Source organism: Schistocerca nitens, chromosome 7 (genome assembly GCF_023898315.1).
Source record: "Schistocerca nitens isolate TAMUIC-IGC-003100 chromosome 7, iqSchNite1.1, whole genome shotgun sequence".
NCBI lineage: Eukaryota > Metazoa > Arthropoda > Insecta > Orthoptera > Acrididae > Schistocerca > Schistocerca nitens.
This window is the reverse complement of record NC_064620.1, coordinates 104,240,335-104,266,006: the sequence shown is the minus strand read 5'-3', so window position 1 is coordinate 104,266,006 and position 25,672 is coordinate 104,240,335. Positions and strand designations below refer to the sequence as shown.

General features: G+C 40.6%; 2 protein-coding genes across 2 annotated transcripts in view; one reads left to right on the top strand and one right to left on the bottom strand.

Annotated features, from left to right (window-relative positions):
• Positions 1–6,334: 6,334 nt before the first annotated feature.
• LOC126194853 (bifunctional protein GlmU-like) lies at positions 6,335–23,148 on the bottom strand. The gene is made up of 2 exons (XM_049933201.1): positions 22,816–23,148; positions 6,335–8,207 (listed from the first exon to the last, which is right to left on the bottom strand). The coding sequence occupies exons 1-2, from the start codon at positions 22,978–22,980 to the stop codon at positions 7,920–7,922; spliced, it is 453 nt and encodes a 150-aa protein (XP_049789158.1). The 5' UTR covers positions 22,981–23,148; the 3' UTR covers positions 6,335–7,919.
• Positions 23,149–23,245: 97 nt separating this feature from the next.
• The window catches only part of LOC126194850 (putative E3 ubiquitin-protein ligase UBR7), a 97,181-nt gene continuing 94,754 nt past the window's right edge, over positions 23,246–25,672 (top strand). The window contains exons 1-3 of the mRNA XM_049933197.1: positions 23,246–23,639; positions 23,812–23,954; positions 24,154–24,211. Coding sequence (XP_049789154.1) covers positions 23,457–23,639; positions 23,812–23,954; positions 24,154–24,211 — 384 coding nt within the window. The 5' untranslated portion in view covers positions 23,246–23,456. The remainder of the gene's footprint in view (positions 23,640–23,811; positions 23,955–24,153; positions 24,212–25,672) is intronic.

Sequence of the window (25,672 nt, the reverse complement as noted above, 5' to 3'; positions counted from 1 at the left end):
AACTTAACTCATTAAATTAACTGAATACATCAAAAAATTGTCTTTTTAACAGTTTCTTCTACTACAAGAGTTGGGCTGAATTATTTGTTTAAATTGTGAAATTAATAAATATGGTTATGCAAACAATACTTTTGACAAAACTGTTAATTACTTTGGAATTAATTAAGGGCTGGCCTTGCTAACATTTTTGAATAGAGCCAAGTAAATCCTTTAAGAGTACTATTAGTTCGTCTTCCAAATGTTTATAAATAGTACAGAATTTATATTTGTAAAAACAAAGATGATGTGACTTACCGAACGAAAGCGCTGGCAGGTCGATAGACACACAAACATACACACAAAATTCAAGCTTTCGCAACAAACTGTTGCCTCATCAGGATGAGGCAACAGTTTGTTGCGAAAGCTTGAATTTTGTGTGTATGTTTGTGTTTGTTTGTGTGTCTATCGACCTGCCAGCGCTTTCGTTCGGTAAGTCAAATCATCTTTGTTTTTAGATATATTTTTCCCACGTGGAATGTTTCCCTCTGTTATATTGGAATTTATATTTGTTTATACGTCAACAGTAGAATTTAAGTTACGAAACAGGTACTGATTTCGCCCAATAATGAAAGTATTAACTAGGAATAGTTTAAATAAATTAGGAAATCAATTACATAAAAACTAAACACAAACTTAGATCTGGTGTAACCTTTAAAACTGAGGTCCAACCCTTCTCTTTTATGAAAATGCCCGAAGAGTCTAATCTTTCATTGATCAAAAGTTGAATTCCAATGGTTCCGTGCCCACTACAATTGTAATTGATGATGATGTTGGGTCAACATGTGAACACGTAAGGGTGCTCTGCTTCGGAACTCAAAGTTCAACAGTGTATGATGAACGATGTGCTCTGAAACACTTGTGCCCGCTCCAGCATTATGCTCTTTTGGAGATGCCACAGATCACCATTGGTCCTACTTTACAGAGCAGACAAGCCTCCAAACTCCACGTTCTGTGAAAAGTCATGGATGTCCAACCATTTAGCACCTAGCGGTAGTTTCACTGTCCTCCTACCGCTTTCTGTAGATGCTTATGACAGTAGCACATGAACTTACGACCAGCTTCACCATTTTCGAGATAGTCATTCACAGGCTCTGCATAATAATAATCTGCCCTTCATCAAAGTTGCATATCTCAGTGGATTTCCCCCATTTGCAGCCCAAATCTTCGTGACGGTGATCTCCCATTCATGTATGCTCCACTTAACGTATTTTTGTTACTGCGTCACGTGCCCACATATGTCGCGATGGCCAGTGGTCATAATCGTTTTGGCTTATCAGTGTAGAATTCCCACGCACTCCAAAATTATCTTTCCATCTTCTCCCTATGTAGCAACACAGTCACTAACTCTAAAAAGAAACATGGTGTATATGTCTACTGTCATGTGATATCTGATCCGAATCACTAAGCTGTACTAAGCCGACAATATGTTCGTGAAGAATCTTGTTTTAAGATGACACAGCCATTACTTCATTCCTTATTTCAGCTATTCGTGGGAACATTCAGACCCCGAGGCGGGGTGCGATCTGAAATTCTTAGCTACAGGTTTAGTGTTGGCTATGTGCTTGTCTGTCTACTGTGAATGGGTATCTCCTAACCACCAATTTAGGCAGTTACATGTAAAACCTAGTGTGTCGAGCTATTTCTTTTGGACAGAATGACCAGTTTAATTTTATCAGCATAGGTAACTATTTGTCATCACAAGTAAGAACAGGAAACTGAATCAAATAGGTGCTCAGAGCTGTTCGAAGATGCAAAATCCTGATGTACGCTCTGACTAGGGTTTACACACGTCTCCATGTGTTGCTGTTGTGCCAGGATTTTGGCATTATAGATTATCACTGTAAGAGGCTTTAAGAGGAGAAAGTTTTATAAGAAGTGTGGAGTAGGATGACAAAGTCGATCCAGTTCCATTTTTAGACATAAATTGTCAATATCAATTGTAGATGAATGCCAAGATCTTGCAGATTGCATCCAGCTATTTCCTGGCATAATGTAATGTCACTCACAGCAAGGGAGGGCTGGAATGACGAAAGATTCTTCTGAGCATTTTAGTGCTGATGTGATGGCTTACCACAGCAAAATTTGGGACTGTGTAATTACGGCAGCCTAGAAGAAAGGCTAAAAATGTTAACAGGTTGGTCATCTTGATGCACATATTCCCTAGGTATTTAATGCTCCATTGTGCCTCCTAACAGAGATACATAATGTTGAGTACACAGCCTTACAGTTATATGGCGAGATAAAATCTTCTTGGGCTTCCAGCCACATCAAGTGGGTTATACATCAACAAGGTTTTGGCCACATGCTCCTTGGCAGTGGACTTGGTTGCTGACCTCATCCTTATAAAGCCACAGTATAGTCTTATGATGCCACCAGTGTTCAGGCCACTGCCGTCAAAGCTGACCCACCCACATCAGACCAGTTCCCATGTTGTACTCAGCTACATACCACTATCTTTACTGACTATGTTATTAAATATTTTGATATCTACAGATTCATTAATTATGCAATTCCAGAAGCAGTTATTGAATGACAGAGGTGATGTTGAATGCAATTTTATGACTATTTTCCAATGCATACTTAGCTACCATTAAATTCTCTGTGTACGTAATTTAGTCAGACATCTCTCATGTTCAATACAACTTTGTTCTATCAAGTGCATGGTCTTTCTGGAGAAATACTGTCTTGACTCACACGGACTCTGTAAGGTTATGGATAGCACAGTCTGCACTGCACTCCACTGGGAGGGGTGCTGCCACATTCTGTATTTTTAATCAGATTATAAGAATTCTCCATGATTATCTTAAATTCTTTGATGATCATGCAGAAAAATGGAAATGAAGGAAAACTTGCAGAGCGCCACACGAGTTCATTCTTGAGCGTGTCCACTAGTGACATCATTTTTAATGAGGAGTCGCATTTTCATCTATCTGTAAGTGTCAATAAGCAGAGGTATCAAGATTGGGATGCTGCTGAAACATTAACATTTCACCAGTGGTCACTTAACAATGAATATTTTAAAATTCACTAAGCAGTGTCAAAATTAAGTATATGGGAATTGCATTTCTTTTTAGACGCAAATCAGACTGACAGTAACAACTAATTGGTATGTACTACTGTTGGACAATGTCATACTACCAAAACTCAATGAATTTAGGTCGAATGAGAGGACACAACGTAATCCAGACTTTTGTAATGGGCATTCTTTGCTTTGGACATATCTCAAAAATACCGTGTACTGTGGCCAATCACTTTCAACACCAGGACTCAATATTAGCGACAAACTGCAGCAGTACCATCAGTAAATACATTTTAGTTTGATGTTAAATGAATGGGTGAGGAAAAACAGGAGTAATTTGGAAGTCCTTATTTTCAATAACAGGAAGCTCCGAATGAGCTGGGTAAATGTGCACCAAAGACTGGACGGATAATGAAAAACGTGTTTAAACAGAACCTGCTATTTACTGTATTTACAAAATGAAAAATGTCATATTTTAAAGACAACTGAATTACTCACTGGAAATTGAGAACTTATTAACAAAATTCTACTTAAAACACATTGAATTTCATATCACTTCTTTCAGTTCACTATTAGGAAGTAATCATACAATTTTTTTATGTTTATATTTATCATTCACTTGTTTTCATGACTACAGTTTTCGTTTACTGGAGAATCAAAGCATTGGTACAGTCAAGCAACTTTTATCCTGATTCTATGACAACAAATCAACACCTTGGTGTCTTGTTGTGCATGACAATGAGTTCATGAATCATCTTGTCTTTGCCCTCTTCCTCCACTGAACATACTTTGCTTGCCAGGGTGGCTACTCAATCTAAAAACCCTGGGAATTCCGGAGAGGAAGATGTAATAAGAAGCTCCTTGTGATAAAAAAATGGTGAGAAAGGGGGGGGGGGGGGGGGGCGGTGGCTTGCAGCATCTCAATTATTATTTTTCTTTCATCACAGATTAGAAGTGCTAGCCAATAAGCAGTAATTTAACAAAAGTTTTTAAACATCAGTAATTAGTGTGGAGTAATATTCATATAGTTAACACACTTTGAAATACAGACTGTTTTAAAATTTGTGATTTATAGAGCTCAATAAAATTAAATTATGATGCTAGATTAAAAACAAAGAATTCCCTAGATTTCATTAAATTTCCCTTATTTTTTCAGGTAACATGTAATGCCTCGAGAATTTCAGATTTTCCAGAAAAATAGCAAACCTGTTCACTATATCCACATGACTTATCTGCACTAATACCAGTTCATAGGCATTGCAATTTAACCACCCACACTTTAAAACACTACGTCTTCACAAATTTTTCTAATCACAACAGAATATATTTTTTTTTTGGCAGAAACTGCCAAATATTCTCACATAGCACACACTCTGATAACTAGGAGTTTGCAATAAAATAACTTTATTATTATCAAAATATTGCAAGTAAAACCAACCAATTTTTAGTTTCACGCATTAAACTGTGTAATACAATTCAAATATTTTTGTTGTTTTTTCCCTAAGTCAGTTTATTCTCCCAAATCCTGTATTTTAACAAGTATTAATTACATTTAATATGAATAACTTATGTTTACACTGTGAACCACACATTTTATTTAAGGCTGGAAAAAGTTCGCAAATTTGATAAGTTTGGACACATTTGCTAACTGTAAACAAAATGGCTCAAAACAATGTAAATAATGCCATAATTCTTAAGGGCAGTCTGCATGAGTATCATTCACTTAACTGTGTTTGTTACTACTACTACTACTGTTTTACGAGGCCTACCTTCACAATGAGTTATACATATTTGCAACTTACTATCTGATCCAGTCTGATACCTAATTTGATTGCCAGAAAGAGTAACATTGAAGCTACATTACTGTATTTGAATAACAACTATGTAGGAGAAGACAGATTGCTACTTACTGTAAAGATAACGTGCTAAGTTGCAAACAGGCACAATTAAGACACTTATACATGAGCTTTCAGTCACAGTCACAGTCAATCTGAAAAAATGAAACACACACCATTCATTCGCAAAAGCAAGCACACCAGCCCACCACCTATGGAGCTTGGGCCACAGAGATTGGAAACTTGCTCTAAATTTTAAGAAATGTAAAATTTTGCACTTCACAAAGTGAAAAAAACATAGTATCTCATGAGTATATCATTAGTGAGTCACTGCTGGCATTAGCCAACTCATATAACTATCTGACAGTTTGTAGGGATATGCAGATCAATGAACAAATAGGATCCGTCGTGGGTAAAGCAGATGATAGACTTCGGTTTATTGGTAGAATACTGGGGAAGTCTGATTAATCTACAAAGGAGATTGCTTACAAATCATTCGTGTTACTGGTTCTAGAATACTGCTCAAGTGTGTGGGGCCTCTAACAGACAAGACTAACAGGGATATTGAAGTAAACAGAAAAGGGCAACACAAATGGTCACGGGTTTGTTTAATCTGTGGAAGAGTGTCACACAGATAATGAAGGAACTGAACTGGATACTCCTGAAGATAGATGTAAACCATCCCGAGAAAGTCTGTTAGCAAAGTCCCAAGAAATGGCTTTAAATGATTACTACACGGATATACTACAACCCCCTAAGTATCGCTCGCACAGGGATTGCAAGGATAAGATTAGAATAATTACTGCACACACACAGAGGCATTCAAACAATCATTCTTCCCATGCTCCATATGTGAATGGAACAGGAAGAAACCCTAATAATTGGTACAATGTGACATTCCCCCGTCACGCACCTCAAGGTGGTTTGCAGAGTATAGATGTAAATGCAGAATGCCGGAGTTGACAGACAAGCACTTGCCTGTGTGAATTAATTGTGTGGCCAAAAGACTGTGTGTAGGTGTCTCTTAATTGTGCCTTTCTGCAGCCTAGTGTGTTACCTGTACAGTAAGTAACCATATTTTTCTACATTGTTGTTATTCCTACCTGGAGTTTCCAATATTGCATTTGAATTTGATAATAACTGGAGCAACCATATGATGTTAACTGTTGGGTACAAGGTGGGTTTCTTCGAGTGTTCAGGCTCCTGAGTTCTTGATTTGTGAGGAATTTTCATCCCTCCGATGAATATATGAATCTGGCATTAACAAAACATTACAATTACACCATAATTAATCATTCTTAGTTTTCTTGCTCATTACTTTATTTCAAATTCTATTTGGTCATTAAAGGTCTGTTTACAAATAAGTAATTTATAAGAATGAAAGCAAACACTCAAAATGTCATTTCTCTTAGTGTTTACATGTGCTTTTATTTATGAAAAAGTTTACAAATGTAACATAATATTCAAGCAAAACATGACTGTTTCACTAAACACAAATATGTCAGCAAGAGGTAAACTACTGTGGATCTCTAGGAGCAATAATCAGTTTCAGTTTATTGATATGCAACGTGGGCTTTTGACACTGTGTGGTGAGTGGATGATCTGAGCTGACATACCTTATAATTTTATTTTATTTGCACCTAGCCTGAAATTTTAAATTACTCAAATCATTTTGGCTGGCTACACTTATTTTTAGGTCATTACCGTTTTTGATTGGAATACCTTTTCACCATTAAGTGTCACCAGAATGAAAGTTGGAAACCTCGGTATCCGTTTCATACAAAGTAATGAAACTTTATTTTGTATTACTGCACATTTACTTATGAGCGAACAAGTCTAAAATCTTCTTTTTTGTGTAAGCCTAGATTCCGAGCTTTGATATCTTGTCCACAGAAATAAACAACCACTAATAAGACAAACATTTAAAAGTTGTTCCCATTAGTTTGCCACTTGTATCTCTGTAAAGTAGTGGACCAATCTTGATATTATAATAATGGCAGGCAGATCTTTTTATTTCTTCTTTGTAAAGTAGTTATGTCATACTTCAGCAATGGAAAAGTACTATGTAGCTTAGTACATTCTCGGTGCACGTAAATGCTGCAAGCCTGTGTTATGTTGTGATGTCAAAGCATATGAGCTAATTGGATAGCTGATGCTGTAGTGGATACAAATCATTTTTCCTCCACTATCATTTGATAAACTAAATGTCACTTTCTAATAATTATACTCATTCACACTTTATAAAATTTAATTCCTTCCTTGCACAACTGTTCTGGTTTTATCTTATTGGAACCGGAGTGTGAATCCCTGATCACTAAGTGCTCAAAATTCCACAGTTCCTTGTTCCCTAAACTCATTTCAGTAGAGCAATGTAAAAAACACAAACATCAGTTTCATTCCACACCATGGTTCTACTGGAGGAGATATTTCATTCTGTTACTTCAGTCTGAGACATATTACACCAGTCCATTTATAAAGGGATTTATAAATAAATCTTTACATTTTTTTCATACACCCAAATCGACTGAGGTTAATGTCTTATTAATTCAAAGAGGAGAAGAAAAAGTTTCACCACCAGTGGGATTGGAACCACCACCTTTAGATTTATAATTTACACATCTGAACAAACAAAACAGTTACAAGAAATGTTGCATCATCCTGTCCAATTTGTAAGTACTGCACATTCTATGGAGCAAGCAAGTAAACCCAACAAACTGGAATTGATGAAATTTCACAAAATCATGAACCTGTAAACCACTATACTTATAGTTGTTTTGCCTTGTTTAACAGGATTATCTGTTCATTTATCATCCAGCAGTTCTGAATGGAAAGTACTATCCAGTTTAAATGCACCCATTTGAATAATAGAAGTTATACTTACAGGTGTTCATCTACATTGAAGATTTCATTTTTCTGCGTGATATTTTAATAACTGACCTAGTTGTCTTCAAGGTTTTGCAGCTGATGATATAGAAGTGCTGTTTGGACTCCTGCCAGACTAAATAATATCTATTATAACTAGATAGCTACTCAGTTGTAAAACATCCTTCAGTTTGCGTTGTATGACAACTGGACACACACAGCTCACCATATCCTGTCGCACAATCCATTACTCTTGTAAACTTGTAACTAGCTGCATTCCCAACAACTATTTCTGCTGTTGTCTGCACCACCATACTATCAATCACATGACCTCCCACCACTGACCCATCATGTCTCCCTAAACACGTGTGCAAATGAGCACCATCCTGACTTACAGTTCCTGTCAAGCTAAGGATTTCCATTGGCTCTACCAGTCTCTCTTCTTTATGAGTCTGCAATTTAACCAAAACAAGTAGCAAGTAATTTTATTTTTATTATGTTTATTTTTGATGTCATAAATTTGTGAGTTTATTTTTTTCCCATTATAATTCAACCAAAATATTTATCATAGTGTACAAAGGTGTGAAGAAAACTAGACACTCTTAGAAAGATTTTATTTATGTGAAACGTACACCACATGCTACAAGACAAGGTAAAATACAACTCATTGTGTTGAGTTGCAGACAGGCACAATATAAAATATTGTTAAACATTTAAGCTTTCAGACAAAAGTCCTTCTTCCAAATCAGCACGTGTGCATGCACGCAGGTGCGCCCCCCCCCCCCCACACACACACCTACTGCTTCCAGCCGGTGAAGCCCAAAAGTGGCCACATAGTTTGTGGTGTGTGTGTGTGTGTGTGTGTGTGTGTGTGTGTGTGTGTGTGTGTGTGTGTGTGTGTGTGTGTGTGTGTCTGCCTTTGCAGAAAAGATGGACTTTTTGTCTGAAAGCGTAAATGTTTAGCAGTCTTTTCATTTCAATATGCCTGTCTGCAACTCAACACCTCCTCTATGTGGTGAGTAGCAATATATTCTTTCCATCCTGAGCTTTCCATTGTTTAATTTTGTTATACTCCAGTTACTTAATTACATAATTTTGGACACTGAGCTTACATTGCACTTACAGCCCACCAATATCTGTTTATGCTGTCACAATTTGTTGCTCAAAGAATGAGTCGTGGAGCATAAATATGCTCCATTCAACTTTTATCTAACTTTTAATTAATTAATGTTTGCCAAAAAATAGGTGAGAACATATTAACAACATGCCCATCAACCTAAACTCTTCTAACTTGGTTAGTTGAAGGCTTACTGCATCCCAGTACATCAAAGATAAAGTGTTTCAGTTCCTATTTGGATAATCATTCATTAAATTTGGAGGGTTGCCTGGTGTACATCAACGTGTCTTATGAAGAACATCACATTCTTTCTTATTCCAGAAGAGGACCATCAATTTACAAAACCTGAATATGAACACACGTATCAGTCTACGCCATCCCTGAATAGGACTTACTACTAAGACAATCCTTTTGGATTCTACAAGTCCATCATCTCAGCAAAACTGTCCTACATCACTGTCTTTCCTGTAAATTAAACACATAATTTCTGGCCAACAGATAGCAGCACCACTGCCAGTCAATAAAGTGCAGTCTCGCAACCTGTTTGAAGGTTCTGCAATAGTGTTACAAGTGGTCAAGAAAGCTAGCTTCACTCACAATGTCTGTGTATAACTGTCGATTTGCAGTATCGTTCTGAAGACTGATCGGGGCCTTTGGTATGGAGCTGAACGGAAGGTCTAAACAAGAAACTTCACCAGTTCTGTGCTGTGATGAAACACACACACACACACACACACACACACACACACACACAATGCTGCCTCTGATTGCTAACACCAGACCTCATCACCCAAGGGTGACATTGGCTATGTGGGTGTGAGTTGTGCCTGTGTGAATGTGATTTTTCTGTGTCTGATGAAGGACTTACTCCATTAGCTGAATATTTCTGGCAATCTTTTCTCTTCTGTGGTGAGTAGCAATTTATTCAACTTGAAACACCTCCCCCCGCCCCAATACAAAAAACAGCATCAGGTATCAGATAAACCAACAGTTTCAATAATTATACAACAAATGCAGGGAGCAAGAATCTCAACTTATTAATTGTTAACTGTCGGAGTTTTTGTGGAAAAGTCCCAAGAAGTCACATCTCTTGTAGAAATCAGTCACCCCCACAATGTACTTGGAATTGAGAATCAGTTGAAACATTAAGTAGACAGTAGGGAAATTTTTGAGAACACATATCAAAATGATAATTATACGTTCCAGGAGGAGGAGCAGTGTTTATAGCAACCTGCAGATGCATTACATCTAGTTAACTAATGTGGGAAAAAGTAACCGCAGTCAGTGAACTAAGATAAATGATCAGGTGTTTCTACTGATTCAGCCACATCAAGATGTCCCACAGGGTCACTCAAAGACGGCCTATATTATGTAGCATAGAAAATAACACCCCCCCCCCCCCCAATAGATTGTAGCAGTAGATGGAGACTTTTACCAGCAAAGCATTGATGGGAAGACTATACATACATTATTAGCAAAATGGACCAACAGTCTTACGATGTATTGCTAAAAACTGGTAGCTGCCTCTAATAACCAGTCCGACAACTCACACAAGAAAGAAATATCTTTCTAAACCTGCTAGTTACAAACAGATCCAATCTTTTCAAGTGTGTCCCCCATGAGAGACCATTAAGCTGTTACACAAACAGTAGTCACCAAAGACAAAAGGGTCATCAAGAAAGTTAGGAGAGTATTTATATTGTTTGAATATATAGTGTGTTACTACTAACCTATTTAAAAGATAACTGAGAACATTAAGTTCAGATCTGATAACTGTGATTAAAGCTGAAAGAAAATATAAAGCTCAGTGTGGATAAGTTCAATTCAAGTAAGGGGTCAACTGAAGTTTGTGGGACCACACATCTGCTTTGACCAGTGAAACAGCTGTGATGAGTTGTTCGACTTCACTGTAGTGCGGCGTATTTGAAGTGACTGCGCTTGAAGAGGGCATGCGGGAGTATGTGGTGGCACACTCTGCTGTGAGATGTTTGTTTCTAAATTGTTTGAGAGTGCTGGTAATGATTCACTGGACTTTTGAGTGCTGCTTGTGCGAATAATAGTGGAAGAGGCAGTTTGTTACTGAGTTATTTATTTTCTGGTTTGGAATTATTGGTGCAGTTAGTTGTTTATGGTTGAAGATTTAAGTTTTGTTTTTCGTTAGTTATGGATATGACAATGAAGTTAACGAGTAAATCACTGTATATTGCTGTGGGGGATGACATGTTGATCATGATTAAATGCCTATAGTTGTTCGATTTAATTGCTGACTACATCAAGTGTAACGTTAGTGGACGAAGTATAAGACTGGCCAAAGTTGCTGCATTTCAGACCATGGGCATTATCGACTGGGTAATATATGGTGTTCTATCCATTGGTCATTCAAAAGATTGTTTTGATGACACGTCTGCTATTGCCATATTACTATAGTTGATTCCGTGACAGTTGGCGGCACTGTTGCCAGCTTTCAAGTGCAAATGCCTGCACGTGAAAAACTAAGACATCTATAGAGCTCCAGTAACAGTGAGATGTTGCTGTAGGTACATTTACAAAAGGGTATTACATAATTGGTGGATTTAGGTGCACAAAGCAGCCATGCCCAGCTCACTGCAACTGACATAGATTTTTCTTACCCTGACTCGACTATAATGTGTCAACTGACTTTGGTTCGTAAGTATGTTTTTATCATCATCATCATCATCATCATCATCATCATCATCGTTGTTGTCGTTGTTGTTGTTGTTATCATCATCATCATCATTATAGTAGGCCCTATGTATGGTGCATGTGTTTATGTGGCTAACTGTGCGTTTCTTGTATACTGAAATTGGTGTTTAAGTTTTCGGCTTGTGTTGTTAGTTGGTAATTATGCTAGTCTGTGGTTGGTTGATATTGTGGAGTTCATTTTGCCTTTGTTTAGCGAAGTTACATTTTCAGCATTAGTTACATGGGTGAGTTTTGATAATTAAGGACTTTTAGAAGTGTTATCAGTTACAACTAATTACTGCTACTTCAGGTTTCTATCAAATCAAGAATATTAGCAGAGCACTGAAGATCGGGACTAAAGACACATGCTGCTATAAGAAGACATCCGCCCTCACATATATGAAGGGAGCAGGATAAAAGTATTTTAAACTGATAGTAAAAGTAACACCGAGTATCCCTATTGATTTTTCTGAGTTTATTTGCGACATATGTACATAACAAGCATTTTCTGAATTTATCTACAAAAATTCCATTAAATATGGTAAAATGCATTCAAATATGGTACAAACATAAATAATTGGTTACGTTATGATACCATATAAACTTTATTTATCTTTAATTTTTGTTTGTTTAGCCTACGCACAACCAAATTATAACCTTTTAATGTAATCTAGATCTCCACCACAGATCAGTCTGTCACCAAAACCAAGATTTTAGCAGGGGGCGAGGGGGGTGTGTCTATAATCACAATCCTAATTTACGTTCATAGAATACAGTATCTCTTGTCTCTTGTTGTGGCAATGGACTATGATTATCATCATCCTTTGCATCGCTTACATGATACAGGAAATGCAAAATAATATAACAAATATAAACTTAACATTTTACAATTTATTAAAAAAAAATGATCCAATGAGTTAATGCACTGGTCTTTTACATGCTCACTGGACAAGTAAATAATGATTTGACATGCATGCAGTACACTCTGAGACACACATTTATCACATCATTTAAAGTTTAAAAGAATAACAATATAAAATTTACAATTAAAATAACAATTCAAATTACATTGAAGAAAATAAAAGTATTTGTTAGTTATTTAGGGATTCAAAATATTCCTCTATATAACTTCCTGGCAGATTAAAACTGTGTGCCCGACTGAGACTCGAACTCGGGACCTTTGCCTTTCGCGGGCAAGTGCTCTACCATCTGAGCTACCGAAGCACGACTCAAGCCAGGTACTCACAGCTTTACTTCTGCCAGTATCTCATCTCCTACCTTCCAAACTTTACAGAAGCTCTCCTGCGGACCTTGCAGAACTAACACTCCTGAAAGAAAGGATATAGCGGAGACATGGCTTAGCCACAGCCTGGGGGATGTTTCCAGAATGAGAATTTCACTCTGCAGCGGAGTGTGCGCTGATATGAAGTAAAGCTGTGAGTACCGGGCGTGAGTCGTGCTTTGGTAGCTCAGATGGCAAAGCACTTGCCCGCGAAAGGCAAAGGTCCCGAGTTCGAGTCTCGGTCGGGCACACAGTTTTAATCTGCCAGGAAGTTTCATATCAGCGCACACTCTGCTGCAGAGTGAAAATCTCATTCTGGATTCCTCTATATAGTCAAAACATTTATTTAGCAGGTAATTTTTTAATTCTAACTTAAATTTTCTCTCATCTTACATTCTCTTGATGCAAACTGGCAGAGTACTACACAGCTTTATTCCATAATAATTCCTCTCTCCTGTGCAAGCTTCTTCATTTCCCAGTACCTACTGCAACCTACATCCTTCTGAATCTGCTTAGTGTATTCATCTCTTGGTCTCCCCCTACGATTTTTACCCTCCACGCTGCCCTCCAATACTAAATTGGTGATCCCTTGATGCCTCAGAACATGTCCTACCAACCGATCCCTTCTTCTGGTCAAGTTGTGCCACATACTCCTCTTCTCCCCAATTCTGTTCAATACTTCATCATTAGTTATGTGATCTACCCATCTAATCTTCAGCATTCTTCTGTAGCACCACATTTCAAAAGCTTCTATTCTCTTCTTGTCCAAACTATTTACCATCCATGTTTCACTTCCATACATGGCTACACTCCATACAAATACTTTCAGAAATGACTTCCTGACACTTAAATCTATACTCGATATGGTACTGTAAGTATTTTTAACTGCATGAATAAAGGCCTGTAGTGTATTTGTGGAGAACTGTGTGAATAATTCTAATGGCCTTTCTGTGGAATTCAAAAATATCTCTCAAGCAAGATTTTGTTACACCCCAGAACATTATTCCATAAGTTACAACAGAATCGAAATAAGCAGAATGTACTGGTTTTGTGCACACTGTGCTACAAACTGTAGAAATTATTCTCACAGCAAAGCATGCAGAATTGATTTTAAAAAATCTTTCCAGCCCAGGTCATAATCAATGCACATGCCCAAAATTTTTAGATAGACTGTACTTTTTCCATATCCTGGTTACTCAATAATAAATACAGGTCATCCTTCTCATTTGCTTTACCGTACTGTGTGTAATTTAATGTCATTTATATAGATCAGGAACAATAGAGGGCCAAGAACACTACCCTGTGAGACACCCACCCCAAATTTCTTAGTATCTGATACCCACTTTATTTTTTGCCTGTTTCGAGATGAGATTAGTTTGACAACCTGAGTTCTATGTTTGAGATTGGATTCAAATAATTTCCTCCCAATTCCTCTCATGCCTACTGCCTCCAGTTTGTCAAGGAGAATACGGTGAGGGAGAAGATCTAGGTTGGGAGAGAAGTAAAAAGACTGGATCCAACGATGGAATGAGTGTTGTGTAACGCTGGAATGGAACAGGGAAGGGACTGGATGGGTGAGGACAGTGACTAACGCAGGTTGAGGCCAGGAGAGTTACAGGAACATAGGATGTATTGCAGGGTAAGTTCCCAACTGCGCAGTTCAGAAAAGCTGGTTTTGGTGGGAAGGAGCCATATGGCACAGGCTGTGAAGCAGCATTGAAATGAAGGATGTCATGTTTTGACAGCATACTCAGATATAGGGTGGTCCACTTGTTTCTTGGCCACAGTTTGTCGGTGGCCACTCATGGGAACAGACAGCTTGTTGGTTGTCATACCCACTTAGAATGCAGCACAGTGGTAGCAGTTTAGCTTGTAGATCACCTGACTGATTTCACAGGTATCCCTGCCTGTGATGGGATAGGTGATGTTAGTGACCTGACTAGAGTAGGTGGTGGTGGGAGGATATATGGGACAGGTCTTGCATCTAGGTCTATTACAGGGGTATGAGCCATGAGGTAAGGAGTTTGGAGCAGGGGTTGTGTAGGGATGGACGTGTATATTGCGTAGGTTCGGTGGATGGCAGAATACCAGTGTGGAAGGAGTGGAAAGGATAGTGAGCAGCATATTTCTCATTTCAGGACACAACAAGAAGTAGTCGAAACCCTGGCGGTGAATGTAATTCAGCTGTATAGTCCTGGGTGGTACTGAGTTATGAGGGGGAAGCTCCTCTGTGGCCGGACGGTGGGACTTTGGGAGGTGGTGGGAGACTGGAAAGAAAAAGCACGGGAGATTTGTTTCTGTACTGTGTTGGGAGGATAATTATGGTCAGTGAAGGCTTCAGTGAGACCCTCAGTGTATTTCAAGAGGGACTGCTCGTCACTACAAATGCGATGACTAAGGGTGGCTAGGCAGTATGAAAGGGACTTCTTGGTATGGAATGGGAGGCAGCTGCTGAGGTGGACATATTGCTAGTGGTTAGTAGGTCTGATATGGACGGAGGTACTGATGTAGCTATCTTTGAGGTGGAGGTCAACATCAATTTGTTATTGTCTAAAATTCTAACAATCTCTCAGATACAGGTCTGTATAGTTGTTTCTGTGCTATGACCTGTATGAAAACCAGGCTGGTTACAAATCAGAAAACCAAAGGTGTCAAGTTAGTGTACAAGTTTGATTTTCCTAAGTTTTTCAAAGATTTTTTAAAAATGGAATTTGGATTGAGAAGGAAGGTATGTGTGCTGGGTAGTCCATGCAGTTGTGTAAAACCACTGTGCGAAGGTGCGTAGTGGTTAGCCCATCTGTCTTGTTGGTAGGAACGACACAGCATGTTATCTTGGATGGAGAGTCATCTTCAGATTGAGAAGTTGGTTGGTTTAAAAGAGGGGGGGAAGGGACCAAACTGTGAGGTCATCGGTCCCTTGTTCCCAGTAAAATAATTACACAATGGAAAGACGAAAAGAAAGGAGATATACAGCACAATAACAAGAGGAAGGAAGAACCAGAAGAATGACAGGAGGACAACCAACAATAGCATGGATAAGACCAGGAAAAGAAAACCATAGAGAGATGCAAGAAACAGGTAGAAGGGGTAAAAACAAGAGAGCAGATGACCATGGCTAGCCGACCACGAGAATAAAAAGGAAAAGCCAGCCACTCTGCAACACATTAAAACATCCACCCTAAAAGCATTAGCGTGGAGAACACAAATGGACAAAGAACACGTGCTAAAACTAATATAGAATGATAAAACCCACCGTCGCGTATAAAACGTAAAACTAAATTAGCCAATGAGACGTCAGCTAAAATTAGATATGGGCCACTGTCAGCCGGGCGCCGCACCGACACTGAGGTGGATCATCACAGCGCAGGAGGTATCCATGTGTCATCCAAGATTGGCCAATGTGGAGCCAGCAGAGAACCACAGAGTCCCTGTGAGAGGCCCACATGGAGGACTGCCACACATTCATAGTCTCCTTAATGGCACACAGTTTGCTGTGCATGCTGAGGTTATGCCATTCGTCTCCCAAAGCCGCAAAACCTTGCGGCACAGTACTGAATGCACGTCAGTTGCAGAGAACCCAATCTCCATCAGCGGTTTCTGCATAGCCTGTCTGGCCAGCCTGTTGGCAAGTTTGTTGCCTGGGATTCCGAAGTAACCTGGGGTCCAGACAAACACTACCGAACGACCCGACCGTTCCAAGGCGTAGATGGAGTCCTGGATGGTCGCTATCAAAGGATGATGAGGGTAGCACTGGTTGAGAGCTTGTAGGCTGCTCAAGGAGTAAGTACACAGAAGAAACACCTCCCCAGGGCACGAACGGAGATATAGCCACCAGCTCGGCAGTGAAAACACTGCATCCATCGGGCAAGGAATGCTGTTCAATATGTCCTCCATTGACATATGCGAAGCCGACATGAGCATCAGCCATCGAGCCGTCAGTGTAAACCACTTGTTAAGACTCAAGAGGAAGTGGCAGCTGAGAGCCGCGGGCTTAACTGAGTCCTTAGGGCCATGTGAAAGGTCCAGGCGAAGCTGCGGCCTAGGTGTACACCATGGAGGTGTACGTAAATGGACCTCAAGTATAGGTGGTAAAGGCAAGGACTCCAGTTCAGAAATAAGGGATCAGACACGAACTGCAATCGGAAGCCCTCACCTGGGCCGCCGAATCGAGAGATGCACCGCCATGGGTGGGAAAAGGAGACGGTGATTCGGATGCACAGGAGAACTACAAACATGTGCTATGTAACTGGCCAGCAGTTGTGCACGCCTAACCTGGAATGGAGGCACTCAGGCTTCCACAAGGATGCTGGTCACTGGACTCGTCCTAAAAGCTTCTGCCACTAGGCAAACACCACAGTGGTACACTGGGACAAGTAGACGCAACACTGAGGGTGATTGAACAAGGGCTCTGTAGAGCTGCAGCAGTGTAGCGCGATCTGCACCCCAGTTGGTGATGCTCAGGCAGCGGAGGGTATTGAGGTGCTGCCAGCATTTCCGCTTAAGCTGATGAAGGTGAGGAAGCCAAGTCCATCGGGTGTCGAAAACCAGTCCTAAGAATCGAAATGTCTCCACTACTGTGAGTGGGTCGTCATTAAGGTAAAGTTCTGGTTCTGGCTGAATGGTACGACACCGAGAGAAGTGCATAACACACGACTTTGTGGCTGAAAACTGAAAACCGTGGGCTAGAGCCCATGACTGTGCTTTGTGGATGGCTCCCTGTAGGTGCCGCTCAGCAACGCCAGTACTGGTGGAGCAGTATGAAATGCAGAAGTCGTCTGCATACAGAGAAGGTGAGACGGATGGCCCGACAGCTGCTGCTAGACCATTAATGGCCACTAAAAATAGAGACACACTCAATACAGAGCCCAGCGGGACTCCATTCTCCTAGATATGGATGGAACTAGGGAGTCACCCCTTTCTTCTGAATGGGGGAGAACTATGAGAGGCACCAACTTGGACACAAAAAGTACGAAGTGACAGGAAATTCTGCATAAAAATCGGGAGTGGGCCTCAGAGATCCCACTCGTATAATGTGGCAAGGATATGATATCGCCAGGTCGTGTCATACGCTTTTCGTAAATCAAAGAAGATGGCAACCAGGTGTTGGCACCTGGAAAAGGCTGTTTGGATGACAGATTCTAGGGACACAAGATTATCAGTGGTAGAGCGACCCTGGCGGAAGCCGCCCTGACATGGAGACAGTAGGCCATGTGACTCCAAGATCCAACCCAACCGCCAACACACCATATGTTCCAGCAGCTTACAAAGAACGTTGGTGAGGCTGATGGCCAATAGCTATCCACATCAAGTGAGTTTTTACTGGGTTTGAGCACCGGAATGATGGTGCTCTCCCGCCATTGCGATGGAAAGCTGCCATCACACCAAATCCGGTTGAAGATGATGAGGAGATGTCGCTTGTAGTCGGATGAGAGCTGTTTAATCATCTGACTGTGGACCCGTTCTGGTCCAGGAGCTGTGTCGGGGCAATGTGCAAGGGCACTGAGGAGCATCTACTCTGTAAATGGGGCATTATAGGATTCACTGTGGCGTGTAGTAAACAAGAGGACTTTCCCTTCCAGCCGCCGTTTGAGAGTGTGAAAGGCTGGGGAGTAATTCTCCAACACAGAGGCTCGAGCATAGTGCTCAGCAAAGTGCTCGGCAATCATGTTTGCGTCGGTAGATAACACGCCATTTATGTTAGCACCGGGAACACCTGTTGGGGTCTGGTAACTGAAAACACATTTGATCTTTGCCCAGACTTGGGAAGGTGATGTATGGCACCCAATGGTCGAGACATATCTCTCCCCGTTGTTTGATAAGTTGGTGAACACAAGCACGGAGCCATTTAAAGGCTATGAGGTGCTCCAGGGAAGGGTGCCGCTGTAGAGCTCACTGACGCTCCTTAATTGCTTCAGCGACTTCTGGCAACCACCAAGGGACTGTCTTTTGCCAGGGGCACCCTAAAGAGTGAGGGATCAGGTTTTCTGCCACAGAAATGGTTGTTGTCACCTGCTCAACCATCACATTGATGTTCCCATGTGGAGCAGAGGTGAAAGTTTCCAAGTCTGCCTTGTTTAAAGCCCATCTGGGCAGGCGTCTGTGGGCTTGACGCCGGGGCAGTGACAGGAAGATGGGGAAGTGGTCACTACCACACAGGTCGTCATGTACTCTCCAGTGGATAGATGGGAAAAGTCCTGGGCTGCAAATTCATAAATCAATGGCCGAGTAACTACCTCAAGCCACACTGAAATGTGTGATGGCCCCAGTATTTAAGAGGCAGAGGTCGAACTGAGACAGTAAAGTTTTGACATCTCTGTCTCAGCCAGTAAGCATGGTGCCACCCTACATGGGGTTATGGGCGTTAAAATCTCCCAAAACTAGGAACAGTTTAGGTTCAAAAATGGCTCTGAGCACTATGATACTTAATAGCTGAGGTCACCAGTCCCCTAGAACTTAGAACTAATTAAACCTAACTAACCTAAGGACATCACACATATCCACGCCCGAGGCAGGATTCGAACCTGCAACCGTAGCAGTCGCACGGTTCCAGACTGAAGCGCCTAGAACCACTCAGCCACTGCGGCCGGCTAGGAAAGGTTTAGAGAGTTGATCAATCAGTGCAGCTAATACACCCAGGGGTACTGCATAATCTGGAGGAAGATATACATTGCAGACAGTTATTTCCTGCATCGTCGTCATTCTGACAGCCACAGCTTCAAGAGGGGTTTGAAGGGACACAGATTCACAACAGACAGAGTTTAGGACATAAACGCAAACTCCACCTGACACTCGATTACAGTTGCAACGGTTCCTGCAGTGTCCCTTATAGCTGCAGGGGTCCGTATTGCCGGGAACCAGGTTTCTGCATAAAGCAGGTGCAAAGCTTAACAGCTACCGTAGCTCTGCCAGGCAGTGAAAAAAAAAAAACACTGAAATTCCACTGGAGGATGACGTCATCGTGAGACTGGGATGGCATGGAACATTCAATGAGGCAGTTTACGCCTCAGAGTCATCTGCTGCTACCGACTTTTTGCCTGAGCAGTCCATATTCATTGTGTCTGAGGGTCTGGCAAGATCTTCATCCTCAGCGGACACCAGAATCTCCACCTCAAACGCAAATGCAGAGCTTGGAGGCAGCAGTGGTGTGGGTACCACGGCAATTCCCTTGGTCTTGGGGACCTTCTTTTTGGATTTCTCTCGCTGATCCTTGGGTTTCTCTGGCTGGGAGGAGGACTTCACTGATTCAGTCCCTGGGAGTGAGGATGAGCGTGAAGCCCTGCGACCAGCTGCTTTTGGGCTCTTCATCCGCTGGCGGGTGTCATCTTTCCCAGAAACCTGGGAAGGGAGTGACCCAAGGGTCCCCTTCCTAGCGAGAGCAGCCTAAGATGAAGGCACAAGTGGCAACCTGATTATCCCTTGGACCCCAGTGGACATGCTTAACGAAATGTACACTTCACCGTTCTAAGTTGGCACGCAGCTCATCGTCGGACTGCAAAAGAAGGTCCCTGTGAAATACGATACCCTGGACCATATTTAACCTCTTATGGGGCATGATGGTTACAGAAATATCCCCCAACTTGTCACAAGGGAGTAATGCCTGTGACTGGGCAGAGGATGCTGTTTTGATCAAGACTGACCCAGATCTTATTTTGGACAAGCCCTCCACTTCCCCAAACTTGTCCTCTAAATGCTCAACAAAAACTGATGCTTCATCATCATGAAAGATTCCCCATCAGCTAGCTAACATACAAGGTATCGGGGTGAATAAGAGCCGCTGCCATCCTTAGCCTGATGTTCCTCATATGGTGTGACCAAGGAGGGGAACGATTCTGGGTCATACTTCTGTACATTGAATTGAGCCTGTGAACGCTTAGAGACTGCCAGAGTTTGACCACCAGCAAGAGATGATGTACTACACTTCATTGCATGTCATACACCCTGATGTCACCCACTCCCCATGGGCGCCACCCAGCCACAGCAAAGGCCACCTGGCGGGTTGGCCACTGCCACGAGTCCCTATTACCCCAGGCATACATGGGGAGTTAACGGCGCAGGCATCAGCAGAGCGATCCATGTGTGGTCAGGTGGCTGCAACCAACAGGGTACATGGCGGCCCCACCACAATGGACTGGCTACCATGCTTGATATCAAGTGCAACCAAGCAGTCAAGTCCATTATCATCATCAGAGTAGAAAACTATACTGCACAGTTGACCTCACCCAACAGTTGGAGAATGAGCAGAAGTGCAGATCCACGTCGACAAAGGATGCAGTAGGTCTCAGCGCATGATGGACACGATGCACCATATAAGGCGCCCTTCCCCAATTGGCTCGTTCTTCGGCAAAATTTTGAAAATGGATGTCAAACCCTACAGGGGACCATCACAAAGGCCGAAACGTGCGAGACTCCTTTTAGTTGCCTCTTACGACAGGCAGGAATACCTCGGGCCTATTCTAACTCCCGGACCCACAGCGGGGCAGATAGAGAAGTAACTTCAGGCATGCCCCAAGGAAGTGTCACTCTTCACGTTGCATATTAATGACCTCACAGACAATATTAATAGTAAAATAAGGCTTTTTGCAGACAATGCAGTTATCTACGATAAAGTACTATCTGAAAGAAGCTGCATATATATTCACTCGGATCTTGATAAGACTTCAATGTGGTGTAGTGATTAGCAACTTGCTTTAAATGTTGAGAAATGTAAAATTTTGCCCTTCACAAAACGAAAAAACTTAGCATCCTATTGACTACAAAATCAGTGAGTCACTGTTGGAATTGGCCACCTAAACAAATATCTAGGTGTAACACTTAATAGGGATATGCAGTGCAACAAACAAATAATTTCAGTTGTGGGTAAAGCAGGTGGATCCATTTTTTGGTAGAATACTGGGGAAGTGTGATTCATCTACAAAGGAGATTGCTAAAAAATCATTCATGTGACTGGTTCTAGAATATTGCCCAAGTGTGTGGGGCCTGTACCAGGTAAGACTAGGGACACTGAAGTACACAGAAAAGGGCAGCACGAATGGTCACACATTTGTTTAATCCCTGGGAGAGTGTCACACAGATACTGAAGGAACTGAACTAGAGAATCCTGATGATAGATGTAAAGTATCTGGAGAAAGTCTGTTAACAAAGTTTCAAGAAATGGCTTTAAATACTGACTCGAGAAATATACTACACCCCCTACATATTGCTAACAAAGGGATCTTGAGGATAAGATTAGAATAATTACTGCATGCGACTGATGACCTTAGAAGTTAAGTCCCATAGTGATCAGAGCCAATTTCTGCACGCACAGAGGCATTCAAACAATCATTCTTCCCGTGCTCCATACGTGAATCGAATAGGAAGAGCCCCAAATAACTGGTAAAACGGAACGTACACTCTGCCATGCACCTCACCGTGGTTTGCAGAGTACAGATATAGGCTAGATGTAGATCTGCCTAGTGAGCAGGAGATCCCGGTTTGAATCCCAGCATTGGTACAAACCTTCATTCGTTGCTTGTCTGCGTATATACATCATAGATGATTTGAGAATGTCTCTGAGAACCTACTGTTTCATTTGGTTTTTGAAACCGATTGGAGGAGGGAAACATGTCTGCATTTTTCCCTAACATGCGTCTCCGTTTCGTTTTGTGGGAACAAATCTAAAATGAATGATAAATTGGCAATATGTAAGATCAGTGGTTTCGACGTTCGTGAGGCAAATTTGTTTTATTACTGACACTGGCACTTAATCCGGCTATCGGTAAGTCAATTAGCCAAATCTCACAAGAAAACATATCAGTCAGGCTCTCCGATGTAAGTATTAAATGCATAAAAACATCAATATCTAAAACGATGTAGTGAGGTGGTACAATCACCAAATGTATGGATAAAAGAATACGCGAAACTAAACCATTCACACTTGAAATCTTGATCGATGCCAAACAACGTTAGTACTCGTACTTACTACGATGCCATTTTCCACTGACGTTGCATATCGAAGTATCACTTGTGTTATACTTCCACAGCAAGTAATTACAAATGCAGCATTAAGATCCCGGTCTTTAACAAACTGCAGAAGACTTGATTTTATTTCAGCGCCTGGCTGTAGACGTATGGGATATACTTCCATTCTTGACAAATAATCACTAACAAAGTGTTATTCTAACAACGTAGAAACACATAGCGTCTCCAACTGAATCGTCAGTTCCAACTTCCAAACAACAACATTGTGCACGGCGTTATTCACTTGTCGTTTGTTTACGACGTACCTCAATGACATTGTCATGAACTGTTTGTTCGTAGAAATTTAACAATCATATTCATGTTAAGTTAATTTGGCTCTGAATTAACAAAAAGTATTTCATCATTAGAATTACTTTAGTTAATATTATTGTATTAAACTTTTACTCTGCGTTTTTTCGAGTAAAATACATCGTGCAGTCGGGAACGTGGTCTGTGTAAACATTGTATTCTTTCTCAAAAGTAACAGCACTTTTAAATAAAGTACAAGGTTATGAAATGAGTTTTTAGTGAGACGCAGATTTGGCGGTTAGCTTTCCCGCCAAATTTCACACGTCAGTTTCGAATTAACCTCAGACGTGAAAAATGGCGGAAAGCTCAACACCAGGTAGTGAACGTACTGTAAATAACGTAGACATGGATAAAGAAGAAACAGGAGATAACACTGAAGTAACAATGCTTGACGTTCTTAAAGAAGAACTGGAACTTGAAGATGATGCGAAAGCTGTTCTGGGCGCCTCTGATGACAAGAACTGCACATATTCACAGGTAAGAGTTGAACTGCGCCGTAATGGCGTTGAGTGGACTAGTACCAAACACAATTTATTGAAGACTGTTTATTGTGAAACGTGTTGTGACATCTATAGTATTCTTGCAGCTTGCTAACTAACATATGTTGCCGGTGGAATACTAATATTGTTATGACTTGGTTTTGTTACAGGGTTATGTGAAGAGACAAGCCTTGTATGCATGTGTTACTTGCATTCCGTTAACTAACGATGATTTCAAACCAGGTGGAATATGCCTTGCATGTAGTTACCATTGCCATGAAGGCCACGAATTGGTCGAGCTTTATACTAAAAGGTTCCGTAAGATAATGTTTTATAGGTTCATTTTTTTGTCTTGTGTAAAAGTTCACAGATGTGATAAGCCAGAGAACTAAATTTGATGACATTGTTTTCGAAGTAGTTGTTTTCTACATTTCGCAAGTTTGTAGTTCACTTCTGACGTGCTTTATGTAAAATTAGAACATAATATTAATTCAGTTCTTTTTTTTCCCTAGGAATTTCCGCTGTGACTGTGGGAACAGCAGATTTCCAAGAAAGTGTAATTTGGAACCCGTGAGTATTTTTTATGTTCCAAACCCTATAGGCTATCCAGAGTTCACGTTTTTAACGTTATGTTTGTTAGTATATTGCTAAACTATATAACCATATCTTAGTTATTCCATCAGGTGACACTTCATGGAAGTGTATAAAGATTGTACTCTTTAGTATGGTATTTTATACTTGTTTGCTCTCTTTGTTCTTGGCACTGAATTTGTGAGATTGCCGTTTTTTTTTTGTGCCTATTTGTGGCTTATTATGGGTTTTTGTATATTAAAGCTAAGTGGTGGGGGGGAGCAGGAAACGGAACTTAATCTGCACTCACCAGTTAGGACATTGATGATAAAAAAAATCACGAAGCTTGAGTGAACCTTGTAAATCTAATACTAGGTCAGTGAAGAGTGTGTCTTCCACAGAGCTCCATTGTCTGCTTAATTCATTTACTCAGTGTAAACAAGAAATGAAATGCCAAGTATTATCATTTACAGCCTGGAGGGTAGTTACAAAACATTTATTGTGAATGAAACACACACAACACGGGGATAATATTCTACATTATTTATTACACAAACCAGTTTTCGGATGTTACACCATCATCAGGTACGCAGATATAGGTACAATGAAATTTTGTTGGACCAAAGATTCTGAACTAGTGCATGTGCAGAGTATCTCCAATTCCAAAGATGAAAATGTTAATGTTAGAATAGGAATAAAACAAGTTAGGTTACATTGCAGTGTATATGTTATGTAAGATTATTTAACTAAGATAAAATATGTGACAATTAAATGAACTATAAACAAATTGCAACAGTTGTCCGTAGAAGAACGTAATTGAACAGTAAGCTTTGGTGACACATTCCAAAGATGTGGCTGAACAAAATAATCTTGTCTTTAATGGATCATAAATTACAAACAGATCAGATATGGTACAATGTAATTTGTTTAACACAACTAGAGAAGTTATAGTAACCGAAATAAAGGAAATGGAGCATGTGAGCAAGAGGCTTAATTTACAAAATAGTCTGGGTGGGATTATGAGTTGTATTTGCAGCTAGAAATGGTGAGTAAGGGAACCATATCTGGTTATTCAGTACTGGGCTTGGGTTGATAGACATTTGGTTATTAATTTCAAGACAGCTCACCTTCCTTTCCTTGTGGATGTGATGTAATACTTCGTTTTACCATGTAACTATGACCTCCTTTAAACAGGCTGTCTGCAAAAGTTGAGTCTACTTTTCTAAGTTTCCAACATCTGTGGTGTTCCTTCAAGTGGGTATGTCTACCCTTCTACCTTTAGTGTAGCGTATAACACACAAAAGGCAGAAAAATAGAGGTATTCGCTTCTTTACACTGTCCTGAACCCACCACCTCAAGAAAGCAACAAATGGTGCACATTTCCATACTTGAAGCTATGGAAGTTAATTACCACATGTCTATCATATTCCACCTGTCTGCTTTGACTCATGTCACCAATAT